This window comes from Leucopleurus acutus (assembly GCF_964270905.1).
Source record: "Leucopleurus acutus genome assembly, chromosome: 8".
NCBI classification, from domain to species: domain Eukaryota; kingdom Metazoa; phylum Chordata; class Mammalia; order Artiodactyla; family Delphinidae; genus Leucopleurus; species Leucopleurus acutus.
Window position 1 is genome coordinate 14448256 of NC_139151.1, and position 19501 is coordinate 14467756.

Consider the following 19501-nt stretch of genomic DNA (forward strand, 5'->3'; position numbering starts at 1 on the left):
GGACAGGAGCATGGGGAAAATGCACAACTCCAAGCTGCCTAGCCAAAGGCAGGTGCCCTGAAGCCCCCTGTGATATAGGTTAGTCAGAATGGCAAGGCTGGAAGTGAGTGACCTGGATGATTATCTAGGCCACCCTTCATTTTAGAGATGAGGAAGTTAAGGTTCAGAAAGCAGAAGTGGACTTCTCAAGGTCACTTGCTGTGTCTGTGGTACACCCAGGTTTTCTGTTCCTGGTCCAGTGCTCTCTCTGACATCCTGCAGCAGCTTATCTGTTTCAAGTCCTGTGTAAGATCCCAGAAAACAGGAACCAGCGTGCTAGAGTTTCCTAGTATCCATAACTCCCTGAAATTTGCCCACATTTAGGAGTGAAAGACTTTTTATGATGATGAAACCCTTATAAGACTTCCCCCTCCCAATCCGTCTCTTCTGAGGCAACAGCTCACACTTATTCAGCACCGACTGTATGCCAGCCAAGTTCTAACCCACAACCACATGATAGTTACTTTTATCACAGTCCCCACTTTACAGATGAGAAAAGTGAGGTGCTCTAAGTTTACATATCTTGCCCAAGGTCACAAAGATAATTAGTGGAGCTGGGACTCAAATCCAGGCAGTCTGGATCAAGAGGCTGTGCTCTGGACTCTCCTATATTCTAGAAGGAGCAGCCTGTTCAAGGAAGGGGAATGAAGATGCCCGTACTAGCCGATGGACTTTTTTTTCCTGATTGACATTTTTGCTACAACTTCACTCTTCAAAGACGCTTGTTCTCCCATCCTCTCTCTACATGTCCCTTCCTCCCTGCAGGAACTTCGTAGACCCAATATATGTGTCACCGACCCCATCTCACCATCTGGGCCCTGTCTCTGATCCTCCCACTCCAACACCACAGCCTCGCTGCCCATTCGCCTGTCAAAGGATGACCAGTTGTCCAGTTTATAAACTCCAATTTGACTTTAATAAATTAAATTCCAGGCCATCACACAGCAATGGACATCATCATCTCCCACTATACAGAGGTGCAGCTCTGCTGTTGCTCCGTCATCACACACTCTGTAAATAAAGCCCCTAAAGCCATCTCTCGGGGAAAGGCTTCCCATCAGGCTCCTGGCTCCCTCCTTCCAACAGAGCCACTGCTCACAGAGAAGGCATCAAGTACAAAAACGGTAACAAAGGGGGAGGGAGGGATGAGGAGCAGAAGGGGAGGCAGGGAGGTGGGGAGTACCTGCCCCCCATCCCGGGCACCGGCCCGGCTTTCCATGAGCTGTCAATGTCCTCAGAGGCAGACATTGGTGCTGGTCGGAGTGGGGACCTGAGGGAGGTGAGGGAGCCCCATCCGAAAGGGAATTGCCTACCCTCCTGGGATAGGGAAGAAGGGTCACGTGGGAGAGATGCCCTCTATTACCTGTTCACTGAGGGTCCGGGACCACACATATAAATAGAAAAGAGAATAAATAAGGGAGGAAGGATCAGCTGAGGAGCCGAGCACCCCAGGACTCCTCTGAGGGGCCAGTGCCAACAGCAGGCCAGCGGGTCCGAGGAACGCCCACACGCACCAGGACAGAGCCTCCTCTTTCTCCGGGCCACCCGCTCCCTCCTCTGTGTCCTCAGCAACGGGTGTCCACCTCTCACACACTTCCCGTTGCAAGTCCCCTTCCAACTAGCCCCAGAGCCCAGGGTGGACAGGGCTTCCTGGAACCCAGAGGGCTTCCCTGGCCCAGGCTACCGGGAATCCAGGAAGGGGAATGGAAGGGAATGTGGGGAAGGGGCTGAGAGGATGCCTGCCCTCTCCTAGCTCAGGAGGTGAGCAGGGCCCTCAGAGCTGGGGGCTGGGGTTGCCATTGGCCTTAGGTTTGGATTTGAAGGAAAAGCGCTTGATAAGACGGCGAGAAAAGCTGCCAGCCTTCTTTCGGACGCTGGGTGTGGCCGTCGCGTTGGAGAGGTCATCGTGTGATTGGCTCAGACCGGCTTCCTTCTGACGAGGCCTCCGGCGGAAGATGAGCTTAGTGCCACTGCGCAGGAAGCTCACTGTGAGGGGAGAGGGGAGGCTGAGGCGGAGAGAGGGGTTCCACGGGGTGGGGTGAGGAGGGGAGCAGAGAAAGGACAAGCATGAAGGGGTCCAAGATGCGGAACAGAACAAACATGCCCTTTATCCTTCCTGAGGAAAACATGGTGATGCTCCTGACCACCACCCCTGAGGTGGAATGTCACGGGGCTGGCTGCTCCATGAGGACAGATTGATGATTGGGCCTCTTTACTATGGAAAGACAAAGGCGGGGCAAAGGGTGTTCCTAAAAGCCATGAAGGGACAAAGTGGGTTGACGCTGACTTGCTGACCAAATTCCAGGATGTGAGCAGGAAGCAGTGTGTCTGGAAAACTTCAAAGAGGTAAATTCAGGACGAATATAATGAGAAGGGTGTTTACACGGCAGGCTTCGGACTTAGGACTCTCATTATCCCAAGAAGTGATGCAGGCTTAAATCATAAATAGTTATAGATACTCGTGAGTGATAGACTCACTGGCAGAGGGATGTGGACGTCTGGGGGCAAGCCCTTGAACCTGAGAAATTAGAAATACCACAGCTGTGCACAGACGGTGTCACTGCTAGAGGGGTACTCCTAGGGTTGCCTGGGGTAGGAATTCTTACACGCATAGGGGAGAGAGTTAAGAATGAAAGGAAAGGGTGGTGGGCGAGAATAAGGGAAGGAGGATATGCGCTTAGATCCAGGAAGAAAGAAAAAAGGGAGGTAAAAGGAAATATTTTTACATCTCTTCTTATCACCCAAGCCTGTTAGATCCAAGCCAAGATTCAAGACATCAAGTTCCCCCCTCTCTACTCAAGCTTGGCTGAAACAGGCTGGGAACTCTGGGATCGCTTAGGGGAGGAAGGGGGAGATTGGCCCGAGGCTCCTATGTCCCTTAGTGTCCAGTGGGACCCAGGTGATGATACTGGGTATAAAGAAGGGGGGGGGCTGCCAATATCTCCCCACCTTTGTGATCCTTGAGGCTGCGGGTTTCCAGCGCACCAGTAGACCCTGTTTCCGAGTCAACGTCATCCACAGAGGGCCTCTCAGAAATGTCCGAACGTGTTGTCTCATCTGCTTCCTGGACACTCGTGGGACTGGAGAGGGCATCTAGGGGTCCTGGGGACATGGCTGGTGGGTCTGAGGGAGGTGAAGAGGGACCTCCACTGGGCCCTGCATCATCCTGCATTGAGGCTTCCAGGGATGCCGCATAGCCCAGGGATAGTGCCAACTCGTCCTGGGCAATGGGCACCTGGCAGGAGGGACAAGTTTTAATGGGCAGGAGTGACCAATGAGGGTTCTCTCCCTAGACCAGCTCCTCTCCCCAGAGCCCCGTTACCTTGGAAACCCCGGAGATGATGAGTGTGCTACGCTTGGTGGGTGTCTTCTTGGCTGCCCGCCCACTGGGCTCAGTCAGCTGGCGAATGGCTGTCTCCGCTACAGGGTCCAAGCCGTTGGAAAGGTGGCTCTCCCCTGCTGGAGGATGGATACAGGGCATGGCTAGCCTGACTCCTCCCCAGCTCCTTCTTGGACCTGAACTCCTGTGCCCCACCCAAAATGGTTTTTGACTCTGGGGCCCAGGTGCCAACCACCACTCACACTTCCCGATTCCCTACTCACGGCTGCTGCTGTGGGAGGTACTGCTGGGGCCACCGCTCTCGCTCAGCACAGTTGTTGTCTTCTCAGTCACCTCCACCTTGGACGGGGAGCGGGAGGGGGAGTCTGGTGGGTGGGGGAGGGTCAGTGAGCTGGGAGCTGCTTTAGAGTGGCCCCCACCCCCTACCGTCTTTATTGAGATGCAGACTTTGGTTGACTCAGAGGGTAGGGATGACTAAGGGATGATTAATCACAGGAGTGACTAAGAAGATGCCATGGGGACAAAAAGACACCGCAGGAACCAATGGGAGCGTGGGAAAGTGCCATGGGGCCCACCAAGGGCTCGGAGAGATGCCACGAAAATGTTGAGTGTGCAGAGATGGCAAAGGGGCCCAGTGGAGGTAGGGGGAATTCCATGGGACCCCTAGGGATGGAAGAAATGTCATGGAGGGCCCCTGGGAGTGGGAGAGTTGCCAGGGAGGCCATTGGGTTTGTTGGAGGGTGCTGGAGGTTGAGGGGCGAGGGAGGGGCAATTGGGCAGCTGGGGCTGGGAAAAGGGAAGGGGAGACACATGTGAAAAGACAGAGGGGGAAAAAAAAAGACAGAAGGGAACTTGGGGAGGTGGAAGTGTGAGAATACTGTAGGAGGGGCTGGTAGATCCAGGATTGAAGAGGGAGAGGACTAGTTAGGGAAATGGAGGGATGCAAGGGAAAGTTTGAGAGAGTCAAAGACAATGAGGAAGATGTGGTCAGAAAACAGGGAGAGCCGGAAATAGGGCTTTCCTTGCCCTTTCCCTGTCCAGCCACGGATCTGCAGTCTGGGGCCCCTGGCTAGAGCTGGGCTCCCAGGCTCCTCCTCTTTACCTAATTTGCCATCTACCCGGGGCCGGGACTGGACGGTGGTGACTGTGGTGACAATGGTGCCATCGGGCATGATGGTCCGGTCAAGCTCAATCTTCTTGGTAGGTGTGATGCTGGGGCGTGGAGTGGAGGGGGTGGGAGTGCCCAGGTTCCGGGGGGAGCCCTCCTCATACTGAAGCTGCCGAGGGGTGGAAGTGGAAAGAGGCAGGGCCTCAGAGACTGGTCTTCCCCTGCCCCACCCCCCCCTCCCCGTGTCCTCCCACCTCCCCCCAGGGGCCAGCTTCTCACCTCTACTGCCATGGTGGCTGCCTGCCCCAGGGCTTTACCTGGCCCAGGGGTGAGTGGGCACACCTGTCTTCGGGACAGTGGTCTGGAAGGGGAGGCCACAGACATTGTGGCCTGGCCCAGGAATTCAGCTGGGGAAAGGGGTGACACTGTGAGCTGGGGCCATGACCAGGCCCCGCTCAGCACCCACCCAGAGGTGCTCCTTCCTGCCCCATACTCACTGTCTCCACAGCTGCTACTCCTCAGCACTTTGAGGATCAGCTCCCGGCTCTGGGGCCCCAGATCCCTGTGGCCAAGAAGAGGTGGGGCAGGGAGGGGGGAGATTAGCAAACTGAATCCACCCTTGAGTCGATCACAGGCCAGAGGCAGACAGAGATGGAGGTAAATAAGATAGAACAAGTGCTGCAATCATCCTCCAAATATGGTCTCTTCCCAAGAGAATGGGATGGGGCTGAGCAGGGACCACACTACTCAGCCAGGCTTTCAAATCCTCCACGCTCCTGCCCCATCCTGCCTTCACGGTCTCCCTCTACGGCAAATCACTCTCTTTTTCCTTTACTCAAGCTGTCCCCTCTGCCATGAACACTTCTCTCTAACACTCTGTTAAAATCCTACTCTTGCTCGAAGGTGTGATTTAAATGCCACCTCCTCCATGAAGCCCACTCTGATCCTTAACCTATGGGAATTAAGCTCCCCCATCTAAGCACTTCCACGGCACTTTGTGTAAACCTGGACTGGAGCACTTATACCATCTTCTTTACGTACACCTGTCTCTGCTTCTCGCCTGTGATCAACTCAGGGCGGGGGTGTATCTTGGTTATATCTGGACTAGGCCAGGCCCTGGCAGACAGTAGAGGCTCACACCAAGGTTTACTGAAAACAGAGCTGATTCATGCCAGGGCTCTGCTGGAAGGCTCTGATCCCCAGTCCAGCTGTGGGAGCAAGGGTGGGGGCTGGGGAGTCACTCCTTACAGTGCCAGGTCCTCGCTCCACTCCACCTCGGGCCCAGCCCTCATGGGCTTGGTCCACTTCTGTTGCATGGGGTCGTCGAGCTCAGCTACACAGCACACTTCCCCAGTGCCTGTGGGGGACCGGAAATTTGAAAACGCTCAGTTCCAAGCTGAGAGGCCACGCCCTTGGCAGGGGCGCCAGGGGCACCTGCAACCATAGCCTCGGCAGTGCCCCAGAAGATTCTGGCTCTCACCTTCCAGCTCACGTCCCAGGTGAGATGCCCGAAGCTGCCTTAGGAATAACCGGGTAGGTCTGGGGATGGCTGGCTGGGCTTGGGGCACCATAGGTGGCTTCTCACTGGGTACCTAAGAGCAGAAGGAGGTAAAAAGAGCAGGAATCCCGACACAGGACCCTGGGGACAGTATGCACGCAAACTATCTGCTTTGAGCACCTACTCACCAGGCCCCCAGGGGCAGAGCAGGCCCTGAGGTTGACCATCATAGCTGGCTGGGTGCTGACTATGGAATCCTCAATCAGCTCCTCGATAGTGGAGAGCTCTACTTGCTCCTCACCTCTCTGCAGGGCAGAGAACAAGGAGGTGAGGCCCCCCAGCTCCGCCTCCCCCTCCCTGTTCTGCCGCTTCTCTCCCAGCCCTGCCCCCTTACCTCCCTGTTCTGCAGCTTGGGAAGCACTGTCAGCCTGAGATCTGGGCGATCCGTGAAGGCCCAGGATACAAGCAGGCCCTCGCCAGGGATTTCCTCCAGGTTGACTTCCAACTGGGGACAGGGGACAAAGGGACTGGGTTGACTTGCCCACTCCTCCAACTACTCCCAACCCCACCCCCCCAGGACCCTCCCTTCCCAAATTCTGTCTTAGAGAGGAACCAAACTGAAAAGGCTGAGGCAACTGAACCGCCCGCCCCCTCCCCAACTCAGTTTCCCACATCCTCCTCCACCTGTGTTGGTGGCAGTGTCAGAGTGACGTGGTAGGTCTCCATGGAGACGGCAGCGGGGGACTGCTGGGTCACAGAGACTGGAAACATCACCTCCTCAGCACAGAGCTGGCAATGCAGCACCTGAGACAGGCGAGGCATGGAGGCAAGGAGGGTCACACACGGAGGAAGAGTGCTCAACTTGGCCCTGCCCTGTCCTGCCCGACAACGGGTCAGCAGACCCCTCTCCACTTCGGTTTTCCTTGGGAATCACCTTTTGGGGGTCATAAGCCCATAAAAGAATGATAAAAGCCAAAGACTCCTCTCTCCAGGAAAATGCAAATATGCACACATGTACTACAGTTTGCATGTAACTTTAGTGGGATTTTCAGACCTCCTGAAGCCCATCCTGGGATCCCTAAGGCATTCAAAGACTTCAGGTTAAGAACGCTCAGACTAAAGGGAACTCAGGATCAGCCCCCACTCCAGCCCTAAAAGAAGACAGTGCCCATCAGACCCTTACCATGGTGTGCTCTGATTTGTCTGTGCAGGTCACATGACTGATGCTGGCTTTGGGTGGGAGTTGGGGCACCTCCTCAAAGGCGATTTGGATGGAGCTCTGAGGGAGTAACGTGGGCATAGGATCAGGTCTCTGGAGCTGCCCCCCACAGGGCTGGCCTACTCAGTTGCTGGCTAGGCCCTGGCACTGCGGAGGCCTCAGCTGCAGGCTGGCTTCTGGCCCCTCCTTGGCTCAGGGCTTTAGGACAGCAAGTGTTCCCCTTGAAGCCCGCCTTTCCAGGGCCTGCAGCTGCTAGGGAGAGCTGGGAAGCTAGACCACCTCAGAGACCACATCACCTTGAGCTGAAGACCCTAGACTTCTCCTGGAATGCCAGGAGCCTCCCTCTTCTCCCCCACCTTCCTCTTCATCCCCGCCCTACCCCGGAAGAAAGTTGTGCATAGAAAAAAAATAATAAAGGTGTTGGTGCCACCTGTATATCGTAGCTGGGCAGAGACACAGCTGAGCTAAGGATGAAAGCAGTAGGGCCCCTTATTCAAGACAAGAGCTAAACCTTGTTCCAGATAAATAGGATGTAGAGGCATAAGAGTATGACTCTATCCATATTCTTGGAGATGAAGACTAGCTCAGCCTGGACTTGGGGAACTTTACCACAGGAACTGGGAAGAAAAGCAAGCTCAGAGGGCTCAAGGGCCAGAGACTTGGCTAATTCCTCAAGGCAGACAGCAGGATGGCTTTAGGGAGCAGAAAGCTGCTTAGCTTAGGTGTTGTAAGAGCTTCCTAATTCTTCCACAGCAGTGGAAGCCAACTGCTGCAGCCCCATCCAGAGATCAGGATGGGTAGAATTGAGGAGGGGGCACAGACAGCTGGCAGCTCCTCCTAGGGTCTTGGGATGGGAGGAAACAAATCCACAGGGCTCATTTGCCTGGCAAACCAGGGAAAGCCAACTTCTCTGCTACTGTAGCGGTCTTGTTCAAAAGCCAGGCCAAGGGAGATGGATGCTGGGAACGCCAGTCTCCCCACCCCCTGCAAGGGAGGCTAATGTCCAGCTGAGTCAGCTGTCCTGGGGAGTCAGTCCTGACCCGGGGACAAGGTACAGGGAGAGCTGGGTGGAGGGTTGAGTTCACGGCATAGACTGACAGATGCTATCTTGCTTTCAGGTCAGCTGAGCAGAGGAAGCAGAGCAATTTCTTGCGTGGCCACTTCTGTTTCCAGGCATCTGGGGAGCTAGTGGAGTAAAACCCTCAGACTAGTGGTGGCTGGAAATGGAGAACCCTCTGAGCCAGGGGCTAATAGACTGCGAGGGCCAAGATGAGTGTGGACCCCAAGAGAGGGAGGTCTCCACCTCCCACCCCACCTCAGTCTTATGACCACGCTTCCTGCCCCACTTCCTGGGAGGCCAGCTGCCCATGGTGCAATGGGAGGAAGTAGGCTGGGTTAGTCTGTGACTGACCCTCAAGGGGCAGCTCTAGGCTCATCTACTGGGCGGGGCATGGAATGTCAATCTCCTTTCCACCTGAATACCTTTCCCTAAACACAGACACTGCAGGGAGCATGGAGAAGAACGCGTTAGACTGCAGCAGTGAAATTACTGAGGGATGGGGTGGGGGGGAATTCAGGCTCCCCGGAGACCTGCCTGATCACACCAGGGATCTGGGGCATGAAGTGCTGACTGGGTGTGATGGCATGAGGACCAGGCAAATTCCTTCCACAGGTGCACATGTCTCCCTTCTAACCCCCCGCAGCACCACCCACCCACCCAAGCCACACACACAACCAGCACCCAGGCTGGGAGGAAGTGCCCTGGGGCACAGGGATTAGCGTTGCTATGAGAACAGCAAGTTGTGCACTGGTCTGGAGCCAGAGAGTACCTAGACCGCAAGAATAGAGGATTTGGGACACAGCCGGATTTCTACAACCTCCAGCCTCACTTGCACCCTTTTCTCTGATCCCAGAGGAAAAGAGAGGCCATAGGGTTCCCCAGTTGCTCCCCACCCCCATACGTGCCTCCTGGCCTGAGCAGTCCCTCCTCTAGAAGAAAAGGCTGAGTGACGGGACCACCTAGGTCCTCCTGTCCAACTCACCCCATCCCTGCAGGCCTGCTCGTTCAACGCTCGCACCCAAGCCCGCTGCCAGTTCTCCCGGAAAGACTTGAAGGCGAAGAGCGACGCCAGGAGGCCCCTGACGCCTGGCTCCTCAGGGGCGCCGGCCCGAGTCGCCCGCAGCCTCAGCAGCGAGCGCCAAGCGCCCAGCTCCCGCAGGGAGCCGGCGGGCTCGGCAGCTAAGGCGGGTCCCGGGCCCCGGCCCCCGCGGGCCCGCGCCAGCCACAAGCCCCGGGCATACTGCAGCAGCCAGCCCAACACCGTAAGCAGCGAGGCGGCGAAGAGGACCAGCAGGGCCGCCCAGCCCACGTCCCGCTGCCCCCAGTCTGGATCCATGCTCCGCGCGGGCTCAAGTCCCGGTTCCGGCTCGGGCTCAGCCGCTGCCCCGGGGGAGCATGGCCCGGGCGGGCCGCGGGGCGGGGGCGGGCTCCCCCGGGGCTGGGCGCGCGGGATCGGGGGCTCTCCGGGGCTGGGTGCCCGGGACTAGTGGGTGCCACAGATCGAGGAGAGGAGGTTCCTGGGGGATCGCGACGCCGGGGTCCCTCTCTCCGGAGTCCGGGGCCCTCCTCAGTTGGTCCGGCAGTCCAACCCGCGTTAGTCGCCGGCCAGCGCCCGACTCCTCCCACGGCGGGGGCCCCACCGGACCCGGGCGGGGACTCGTCTGCGGGGACTCTGGGGCTCGCAGGCAGGCACCGGCTCCGGGAGGGCTGCGTGCGCAGAGCTGACACTGACAACACGGCCGGCCCCCCCGCCCCCATCCGGCCTTAAAGGAGCCGCACCCGCGGCGGGCGGGGCTTAGTGAGCCCGGCGTTCCAGCGCTAGAAGAGGGTGGGAGGAGGAGCGGAGAGCGGAGGAGGTTCTAGGGTTGGAAATAGGCGGGATCTTTAACTACCCCGCCCCATCCTGGAATCGGGGGTATTCCTGCTCCCCCGAGCTCAAGGCGAGAGTAAGCAAGAGTAATTTCACTCACCTGAGATGACGCCTTTGCTCTCCCTTACGTTCCTTAGCTTTCCATAGTTTGGACGCCTGTGGGGTTAAAAAGGAGGTGACCCCTGTGGATAGCATCAACCCCTTATCCCAACACTCCCAGGCTCAGCAGCTTCTTGGTTCCTATGTCCTGGCGGAAGCTAGGCCCTAGGTATGTAGCTGCAGAGCATCCCTCCTAGATAGAAGTGACTGGCAGAGGTCCAGCCGATACCAACGCGAGAGGAGCCAGAACCTGAACCTGGTAGAGGTTGAGAATAGAACATGGAACATTGAACCCCCTCCTCCACCCCCATCCTCTTCCCTCTGGAGCCAGGACCAAGGGACACCCTATTAACCTCCTTGCTCGTGTGGGTTTATTCTGGAGGTATTTCCAAAGCCTGGGGCTGCTTCTGTTTTTAAAAATAATTTATTTCCATAGTAACAGCTCCTGCCTATGGAGCACGTGTAGAGGGGGTGGCAACGAGGAGGGAGCTGGCAATGCAGCACTGGACTATCAGTAGATTTAGCCAGAAGACCCTGCCATCCAAATATGTGATATCCCAGCAAGCACCCCAAAAATTATGTTATAGGTACACTCTGGCCTCAGGATCCATCCCTTTTCCTAGATTTAAGGGAATGGATTCCATCCCTATAGGACAGAGGCTTGTCACTGCTTTCTGGAGGCAGGGGAAGGAAAATCCTACAAAAGGATTCAAAGGAATCCCCATTCCCTAAGAGGCCCTTTTTCTCCACATACATATGGCAGGCCTTCCTTAGAGAGGTAAACAGAGAGGCGTTAAGTATCTCTCTCCCAAATCCAGTCGTTAGTCTGAGCAGTGAGCAGATGGGAGTAAACAATGTCTTCTAAAGTGCGGGGTTGCAGAGCTAAGCAGAGCCTGGCAGGTCAGCGACAGGGTGCCTGAGCCACAGGAGGTGGTAGGAAAGCTTGGGGCATCCCCAGATTTCACTCTAAGGAATGGGGTAGGGTGATGGGGTAACCTTGCTGTGACCCTGCCCATGCATTATCACTGGACCTCCAAAACCATAGAAGATTCCTAGAGTGTGGATTTTTAATCTTGAGGGGAGAAGAAATGAAGGGAGGAGAGAACTCAGGGACACAGAAGGAAGCTGTCAGTGGGCAGAGCAGCTAGGGCTAGGGGAGCAGGTTATGTGGAAAGTCGTCCAGGTACAGTTTCACTATGAAGACCCTCTTCCCCCAAGAACCCTTTTCAGGGTTCTTCAGAGTTCATCTCAGGTCTCTGAATTGTTGGGTTTACTTCAACTCCTCCACTGAGCAATTGGTCCTGTGCTGCCAGATACTGCTTCACAATTCAGTCTTATATTAGTCTCTCTACTTAGTCCTCCCAATCTTCCATCCACTTGTTACTAGACCTCTTGTACTTATTTCATTCTGCCTTATAGCCTAGCTGGTTGTTTATATGTCTGTTTTTCCCACTCACCAGAAAGCTGCTTAAGAGTGGAGACCCTGTCTTACTCATCTCTCTTCCCTCATATTGACTCAAGGTGCTTTAATATGATGAAGTAGACTCCCTGGGGAAAACAATTACATTTATATCACTATGTGTCCCCGCAGTACTTAAAATTTTCCCATGCATATAGTAGGGGTTAGCAAATTCTTTGTAATTTTAAAAAGTCTAACAGAAAATATTCCAATATACATGTAAACACTGAGAATTCCTATATTGTTTCCATCTTTTGAAAACCCACTCATGTCATCCAAGTGGAACGGGAGATCTTGGGGCTTGCTATCAGCTAACAACTTTTGATAAACTGACAGGAGAGAGGTGGGAAGAAATGGTAAAAGAGTAACTCAGCTGCTTCTGAAGAGCCACAGATATGGTCCTGCAAGTGTCATAGATCCAGACTCTCCAAAGCTGTCTCATACAGACTTTTTCAGCACTGTGAAACATTTCTGGGACAGTCTTTGTCAGGCAATCAGCCTTAATAGTGCATTAGCTTTGCTTACTGGGAGGCACTCAGAGCTCCCCAGTAGGAGATGCGCATCTCAGACCTTGTCTACTCAGCCCAAGAAACCAGCTGAAACTCACCTGATCCATGGGTCCTAGGACCAGCTTCAGCATTTAGGCAAATGCTTTGAACTTGTACCAGGACAGGCACAAAATTTCAAGTGTGGCCAAGTCATGTGTGTGTTTGTTTCTCCTGGTGAGTCTGATAATCAACTGGGCATTTACCATCATGGGAACAAAAATATTCAGATTATATGACAAGTATCCAAATAACCATGTTCTGATGGTAACATGTATGCATGGACGATGAATCCCCAGTGTCTTGTTTTTGAACAAGTATCCCCTACCCTCTTCCAGGGGGGTGCGTGGGGCAGGGCTAACAATCTCTGGAGAAGAAAGAGACAAAGGTGCCCAATGCCAAGCTGGGAAGGAAGAGTTATTAGGATTGGCCTCCTAATAAAACAGGAAGCAGTTACAGACTGTCCCTCAGACCTCCAGGGAGTCTCAGCCTGCTCCTGAGCAACAAGGTAACTGAATGCTGCCTCCTCTGGGGCTCCGACAAGCTCCTCCTTTCCACCTGCTCCTGGCGTCTCACCTTCCCTGTTTGGAAGGCCCTTCCACTCTTGCCACCTACTGAAATCCTTAGAGACACTACTCTTCCTCAAGGTCCTCTCACTTCCCCTGGTCACAACTAATTGCTCTCTCCATGTGCTCCTATTGCCCTCTGTACCTCTTTCAGATCCAGACTCATTATGTGTGATGATGCCTTGTATACAGATATCTGTGTGTCCTTAGCCCCATAGGAACACACTATGGAACAGAAAACACTTTGCCTCTAGGGAATTTCCAGTCTAAGAGGCACAGATGCACATTCATGCACCCGTGTGCAGGTACACACACACACACACACACACACACAGAAAAACAATACCAGTGGGATAATAAGTACTGAAAATTTGGAGGAATACTACTATCAAGTAATTACTGGGATTACTTTATATACATGGTTTGAGTTGTTACTTAGAGCCACCTTCGAGTAGAAAGGACATTTCACATCTGGTTTTGAGAGACAGGAGGGCCTATCTTTGGCCTAAAAGGAGTCAACCTGACCCTGACTCCTTATTCAAGAGTGAACAAAATGTCAGCATACTTCAGTCGTCTCCCGCACTTCCTGGTGATGAGTTCTTCTCTGAGGACTAGAAATCATTTGCCACCTTAGAGCTTGTGTGTCTGTGAAAGAGAATGAGATGCTAGTAAACTGTTATTTGTAAGGAAACAGATGCCAAGCAAAAGGCACCCAACCTGGAGAAGAACCTGCCTGGGAATTCCTCAGACTTACTGGAAGCCAGCCACTTGTGGGTCTGGTTCTCCTACTTAGCTCTTTCCAAAGCCTCAGCCTCACCTCCTCCGACTGGGAGCCTGGCACAGTGCAATGATCCAGGACCAAGGAAACTCTAGAACGGGGTTAAATCCAAGACCTGAGAGCATGAGGGTACTCCCAGCCTCTTCAGTGCTGAAGTATCCCTCAGTGTTGCCCGGCAACTAACTGCTACTGCGGGGGCAGAAGGCGGGTGGGATGATGAAGGAAAAGTACCTGGATCAATGACACGGAAAAACATGAAGTGGGAGGGGCTTTTCAAGTGTCCGCTCTTTACATTTTACATCATCTTCCAAATTGTAGCTGTGTTTCGGGGAACTGAGTTGTGTTTACCTTGGCTTCCATCCCAACGCTGACTATGTTGGCGACAGGTTTTCTACACTGAGCAGGTGCTGCTCCACATCCTCATCCCGCCTGCCCTCCCCCTTGCTTCCAGTAGCCATCTTCCAGTCTCCAGAGGCGTCCCAGAGTAAACGCGGGGCACTGGCCCTTTAAACGCGACCCGCGAAGGCCGACGGAGCTAAACCTGACGTGGAACGAAGAGTAAGCGGCGTCAGACACGTGGTACAAGGAGGCGCTCATCTTGGAACCGGGCAAGGAGTTTTTCCGTTTTGGGCTGTACATCTTTAATGTGATGTTAGGAAAGTATCCGCCTTTGTTTGTCCTTCTTTAATTGCTTTTCCAATCCCCTCTTGATGATTCAACTCTCGAATAAAGGGTGTAGTTTAAAATCACACTTCTGTCCCTACTCTTATGCCCATATTAAAAATGGCCGTCGCCTTCCACAACGACAGTTGCTCTGCGAACTAGATCCGGGTGGAAACAGTGGGTAGGCAGATGCAGTGGGGCAGAGCCGAGGTTGCTTTATAGAGGCTCGTTGGAGTCCTGAGGGCGGCTCAGGTCAGAGTCGTTGGGTTTCGCTCAGGGTGGTGTGGGAAGATCCAGCCTGTGGGGAGCGGCCACTCCTTACTGCTGGGGCCACGGGGCTTCTGCCCAGCTTGCCCGTTAGCTAAGGAGGGGGCCGACCAGGCCCCCTGGCCGGTCACCATGTGGGCCTTTCCGGAGTTGCCGATGCCGCTGTTGGTGAATTTGATCGGCTCGCTGCTGGGACTTGTAGCCACACTCACCCTCATCCCTGCCTTCCGTGGCCACTTCATCGCCGCACGGCTCTGCGGCCAGGACCTCAACAAATCCAGCCGGCAGCAAATGTGAGGGGCCGCGCGCTGGTCCGGGGTAGTGGGGAAGGGGTGGGCAGGCAGGGGCGGGGACTGGAGTGCTGGACTGCGAGCGGAGACGTAGTGCTAACCCAACAGCCAGCCCGGGACTCTGGGAGGTGGAGGGCAGATCTGGTTAGCATTGGGGAAGGGGTGGAGGCGGGAAGATGGGACCCTTGGGTGTATCTGGGACTCCAGTAGTGGTGCCCTTCCCCGCCCCCAAGTCAGGTTATGGTGATGCTTGCACTAGTGAGTGACCACGCCCCCTTTCCTCTTCCCCCTCTCCCCGGCTTGCTGCTGGGCCACAGCCCAGAGTCCCAGGGCGTGATCAGCGGTGCTGTTTTCCTTATCATACTCTTCTGCTTCATCCCTTTCCCTTTCCTGAACTGCTTTGTGGAGGAGCAGTGTAAAGCCTTCCCCCACCATGAAGTAAGTGGGTTAGTGAGGCCTGCTGCCTGTGGCTGGGACTGGGAGCTACTGGAGAGAGTTGGGGTTATTTGGGTGTGGCGGGGAGGGGAGGGACTGAGAACGAAAGAAAAGATGGGAATTCTTGAAAGGAACTGTGAAGTGGGAGTAAGCTGGAGCCATGACCTGCCCGAGCCCTCCCCAGTTTGTGGCCCTGATAGGTGCACTCCTTGCCATCTGCTGCATGATTTTCCTGGGCTTCGCGGATGATGTACTGAATCTGCGCTGGCGCCATAAGCTGCTGCTGCCCACAGCTGCCTCACTACCTCTCCTCATGGTCTATTTCACCAACTTTGGCAACACGACCATTGTGGTACCCAAGCCCTTACGCCCACTTCTTGGCCTGCATCTGGACCTGGGTGAGTAGCACTGCCACTTCTGCCCCTATGGCCCCTACTTCAGGGCACCCTTACCCTGTGAGATATCCAGCAGAGCATCCTTCCTGGTGCTCCACATTCTCCTCCCTGTTTTGTCCCTGTGTTTTCTTAGATCCTTTTGTTGGCCTTTCATCCCATCCTCTATCCTCACCACTTTTCTCAGAAGAATATCCTTAAATTCTCATTCTACAGGTGGCATTACTTCTCTTACTGTTTTCTCCCCCCAGGGATCCTGTACTATGTCTACATGGGGCTGCTGGCAGTGTTCTGTACTAATGCCATCAATATCCTAGCAGGAATTAATGGCCTAGAGGCTGGCCAGTCGCTAGTCATTTCTGCTTCCATCATCGTCTTCAACCTGGTGGAGCTGGAAGGTAGGTGGGATTGGACTAGGGAGAGGAGAGAAGTCTGAGTGTTAAGGAAGTTGCCTGCTATCTGGCTTTGGGGAATTTGTTAAACGTGAGAAAGAAACTAAGATTTGTTAAATGTGAGAAAGGAAAATAGCAGCCCTGTCATTTATAACGGCATTGGCACTAATAGGTAGGCCATGGTCTTCTCCTACTGAGCATAAACAACTTCACAAAACCTCAGAATCAGACAGGGTCACTCTGTGACCGTGATAGAGTAAGACCAAAACTAGATCCCTCTGTAACCATGTCTGAGCATAGACAAAACCACAGGAACGCGGTGCATCTCACAAAAATGACCAAGATCCCCTTCTGGCTAACATGAGTGGTTGCTGCTTCCTTCCGATAACAACTCAATTCCTCTCACTTCTTGGATAAAAATTATTAAGATGCTCAATCATAGCATTATCTCTGCTGACAGCACCCAGTGCAGGGCAAAACTCTGCCTCCTTGCATCCTCCCCAGAATTATTTAAAACAAATTCTATAAAAAGTCCTCCTGGGCTTCCCTGGTGGGGCAGTGGTTGAGAGTCCGCCTGCCGATGCAGGGGACATGGGTTCGTGCCCCGGTCCGGGAAGATCCCACGTGCCGCGGAGCGGCTACTTCCGTGAGCCATGGCTGCTGATCCTGCGCGTCCGGAGCCATTGCTCCACAATGGGAGAGGCCACAGCGGTGAGAGGCCCGCGTACCGCAGAAAAAAAAAAAAGTCCTCCTAACACCTCCTTACTGAGGCATCCCATGGTTCCCCATGGTGTGTGGGTTCCAAAGTTTCTCTTGTTTCAAGTCAGTAAACCCAGCTTTGACTACAGGCGTGTTGCTGGTGGTTTTTGGCTGATGGACATCCATAAGTACTTACTAAAGCTAAGCACTTTTAAAATGCGATCTCACTTTAAACTCTGTAACAGCTCTATGGGGCAGGTGTTTTCATCAGCCTTTTTTCACAGATAGGAAACTGAGGCTCAGAGAAGTTAAATGTGTCATGATCAAGGTCACACAGTTAGGAAGTAAAGCTGGTATTCAGACCTAGGTCTGAATGGTCTAAACCAAATGTAAGACAGTAACTAGTTTAGGAAGGGTTCATGAAAGAGGTGAAATATTGGGAACTGCTTGGATGACATAAAAGGGGTAGTGAGTTCTTGGGACTTAGAGAGGTGGATGATACAGCTTGGGACAGAACTCAGGGACAGACAAAACTAGGACCCAGGTGTGCAGGGGACGTGGCTGTCAACGTTTTCTTCTTTCTTTTTCCCCTGCTTCCAAAGGTGATTGTCGGGATGATCATGTCTTTTCCCTCTACTTCATGATACCCTTTTTTTTCACCACCTTGGGATTGCTCTACCATAACTGGTAAGTAGGCCTGTGGATAGTGGAATAGCTATTTGAATTTGTGGCCAGTACGGTCCTCCTCACTGCAACCCATCTCCTGACGGAGAGGCTTAACCTGTGCATCTCTGTATTGAGTGTTTTCTGGGTCTTTTTGGTAATATTCTTAAATCTTAAATATTCTCTACCCAATTGTAGCTGGGGGCAGGTACTGTGGAGCCCCCAGGAATAGATGGATTCGGGACCTTGTTTCCTGGAGAGTTGCTGGGAGAGCTGGAATGTCCTCTGAGCCAGAACTAGGGTCAGGGCTAGCCCAGTGCGCAGGGTGTGTGATGTGAGAGAAAGGATTGCTAATGCCTCTTGCCACTGGCTCAGATCCTCTCCCCTACACAGGTACCCATCACGGGTGTTTGTGGGAGATACCTTCTGTTACTTTGCTGGCATGACCTTTGCCGTGGTGGGCATCTTGGGACACTTCAGCAAGACCATGCTACTCTTCTTCATGCCCCAGGTGTTCAACTTCGTCTACTCACTGCCTCAGCTCCTGCATATCATCCCCTGCCCTCGCCACCGTATACCCAGGTAGCCGCTTTGGGGCCTGAAGGGGACATCATAGCTTTTTCCCTTGGGATGCCTTAGACGTTTGCTGTGCAAAGGGAATGGGCCCAAAGAAGGGCTAACTCTTGCCGTGCAGTTAGCCCTTTATACATTACAGAGCACATTTAGTTCCATGATCTCATTTAATGTTCACAGCAGCTCTGATCACACAGAAGCAAGCAGCAGAGCCAGAAATAGATCTCAGGGTGTTTGACTTCACATTCAGTGCTCTTCCTATTAATTAAGCACAGGGAGGAGAGTTCTTTGAGTAGTGGCCCAGTCACATGAAGCTGTCTTCCCCTGCAGACTCAATACCAAGACAGGCAAACTGGAGATGAGCTATTCCAAGTTCAAGACCAAGAGCCTCTCTTTCTTGGGCACCTTTATTCTAAAGGTAACAGGGTAACAAGGAGGTAAGGCTCTAGGCTGCCATTCGGAATTCAGGGAATGGGGAACCTAGGCCTACATCACACCCAAGGGGAGTTTGGAAGCATTGAGCAGATCCCCATTCCTGAAGCGTAGGTATTAGCTGAAGTTCTCTCCACTTTTGACCCCTCCAGGTAGCAGAAGGCCTCCGGCTAGTGACAGTGCGCCAGAGTGAGAATGAGGATGGTGCCTTCACAGAGTGTAACAACATGACCCTCATCAACTTGCTACTTAAAGTCTTTGGGCCCATGCATGAGAGAAACCTCACCCTGTTCCTGCTGCTGCTACAGGTGCAATGCTGTTGGTGATGTGACTTACATCTCCTTGTCTCCCTTTCTCTGTGGTTCTTACTGTAGTTCATTTCTCCTTACAGGTCGTGGGCAGTGCTGTCACCTTCTCCATTCGGTACCAGCTTGTCCGACTCTTCTACGATGTCTGAGTCCCCTGGTCCACTGTCCTTTGCTTCACAGCCTCCAGATTTCCTGACTCAGGCCGACCTCTTCCAGACCAAGATTGCCTCCTGGCCCAGGCCTCTCCCCACTTCATTCTCCTCCAGATTTTGTCCGCAGCATTCCCTTTCCCCCGTGATTATTGACATCCTGGGCCATTCTTGCCCTCTAATGACTATTGATTGGACTTCGCCTATGGCTTTCTTCTACTTGCCACTCCCCCTCTCCATCCCATCTTTGCAGCCTCCTAAGGTGGGATACTGTAGCTTTGATGCAATTACCCACAACTCTGACACTCAAGAAATATGTTGGGCCTGGGGATAGAACCCTGGCTGGGGATAGGGACACAGGCTCGAAGGTGACTTGACATTTGACTATAAATTAAATATTCTGATGATTTAGCAGACTGGGGGGGCCTGTGCTCCCAGTGGTGACAATAAACTGTCGTCTTTTTCTTGTTGTTCCTGTAGGTGTATCTCCTATATAGGGCATTTTAGGGTAGACTGGGAGGGTTGGTGGAGGCATTTCCTCGGAGAGGATGCCTATCTCTCTGCCCCATCCTTTCTTTCTTCCCCTCCTAGCAAGAAGGGAACAGAAAGAACAGACCAGACAGAACATGTTGAATAAATAGGAAATCCTGCTGCTCA

The 19501-nt window shown here is 53.5% G+C and overlaps 2 protein-coding genes across 3 annotated transcripts; one reads left to right on the plus strand and one right to left on the minus strand.

Moving 5' to 3' along the window:
• Window positions 1-952: 952 nt before the first annotated feature.
• On the minus strand, window positions 953-9951 carry C2CD2L (C2CD2 like). Of its 2 annotated transcripts, none has more exons than XM_082844456.1 (14): window positions 9247-9951; window positions 7169-7264; window positions 6670-6789; window positions 6380-6490; window positions 6174-6290; window positions 5968-6079; window positions 5736-5844; window positions 4985-5049; window positions 4767-4894; window positions 4482-4656; window positions 3643-3744; window positions 3362-3495; window positions 2989-3274; window positions 953-2025 (listed from the first exon to the last, which is right to left on the minus strand). In XM_082844456.1, exons 1-14 carry the CDS (start codon window positions 9598-9600, stop codon window positions 1814-1816), a joined length of 2121 nt encoding a protein of 706 aa, XP_082700582.1. In that variant the 5' UTR covers window positions 9601-9951; the 3' UTR covers window positions 953-1813. The 2 variants fall into 2 exon arrangements, with proteins under 2 accessions (XP_082700582.1, XP_082700581.1); XM_082844455.1 differs by having other exon boundaries at window positions 3362-3498.
• A 4582-nt stretch (window positions 9952-14533) lies between these two features.
• Window positions 14534-19261, plus strand: DPAGT1 (dolichyl-phosphate N-acetylglucosaminephosphotransferase 1). The gene is made up of 9 exons (XM_082844600.1): window positions 14534-14804; window positions 15119-15239; window positions 15421-15634; window positions 15880-16026; window positions 17322-17406; window positions 17776-17964; window positions 18286-18373; window positions 18540-18695; window positions 18779-19261. Exons 1-9 carry the CDS (start codon window positions 14644-14646, stop codon window positions 18842-18844), a joined length of 1227 nt encoding a protein of 408 aa, XP_082700726.1. The 5' UTR covers window positions 14534-14643; the 3' UTR covers window positions 18845-19261.
• The last annotated feature ends 240 nt before the right edge of the window (window positions 19262-19501 follow it).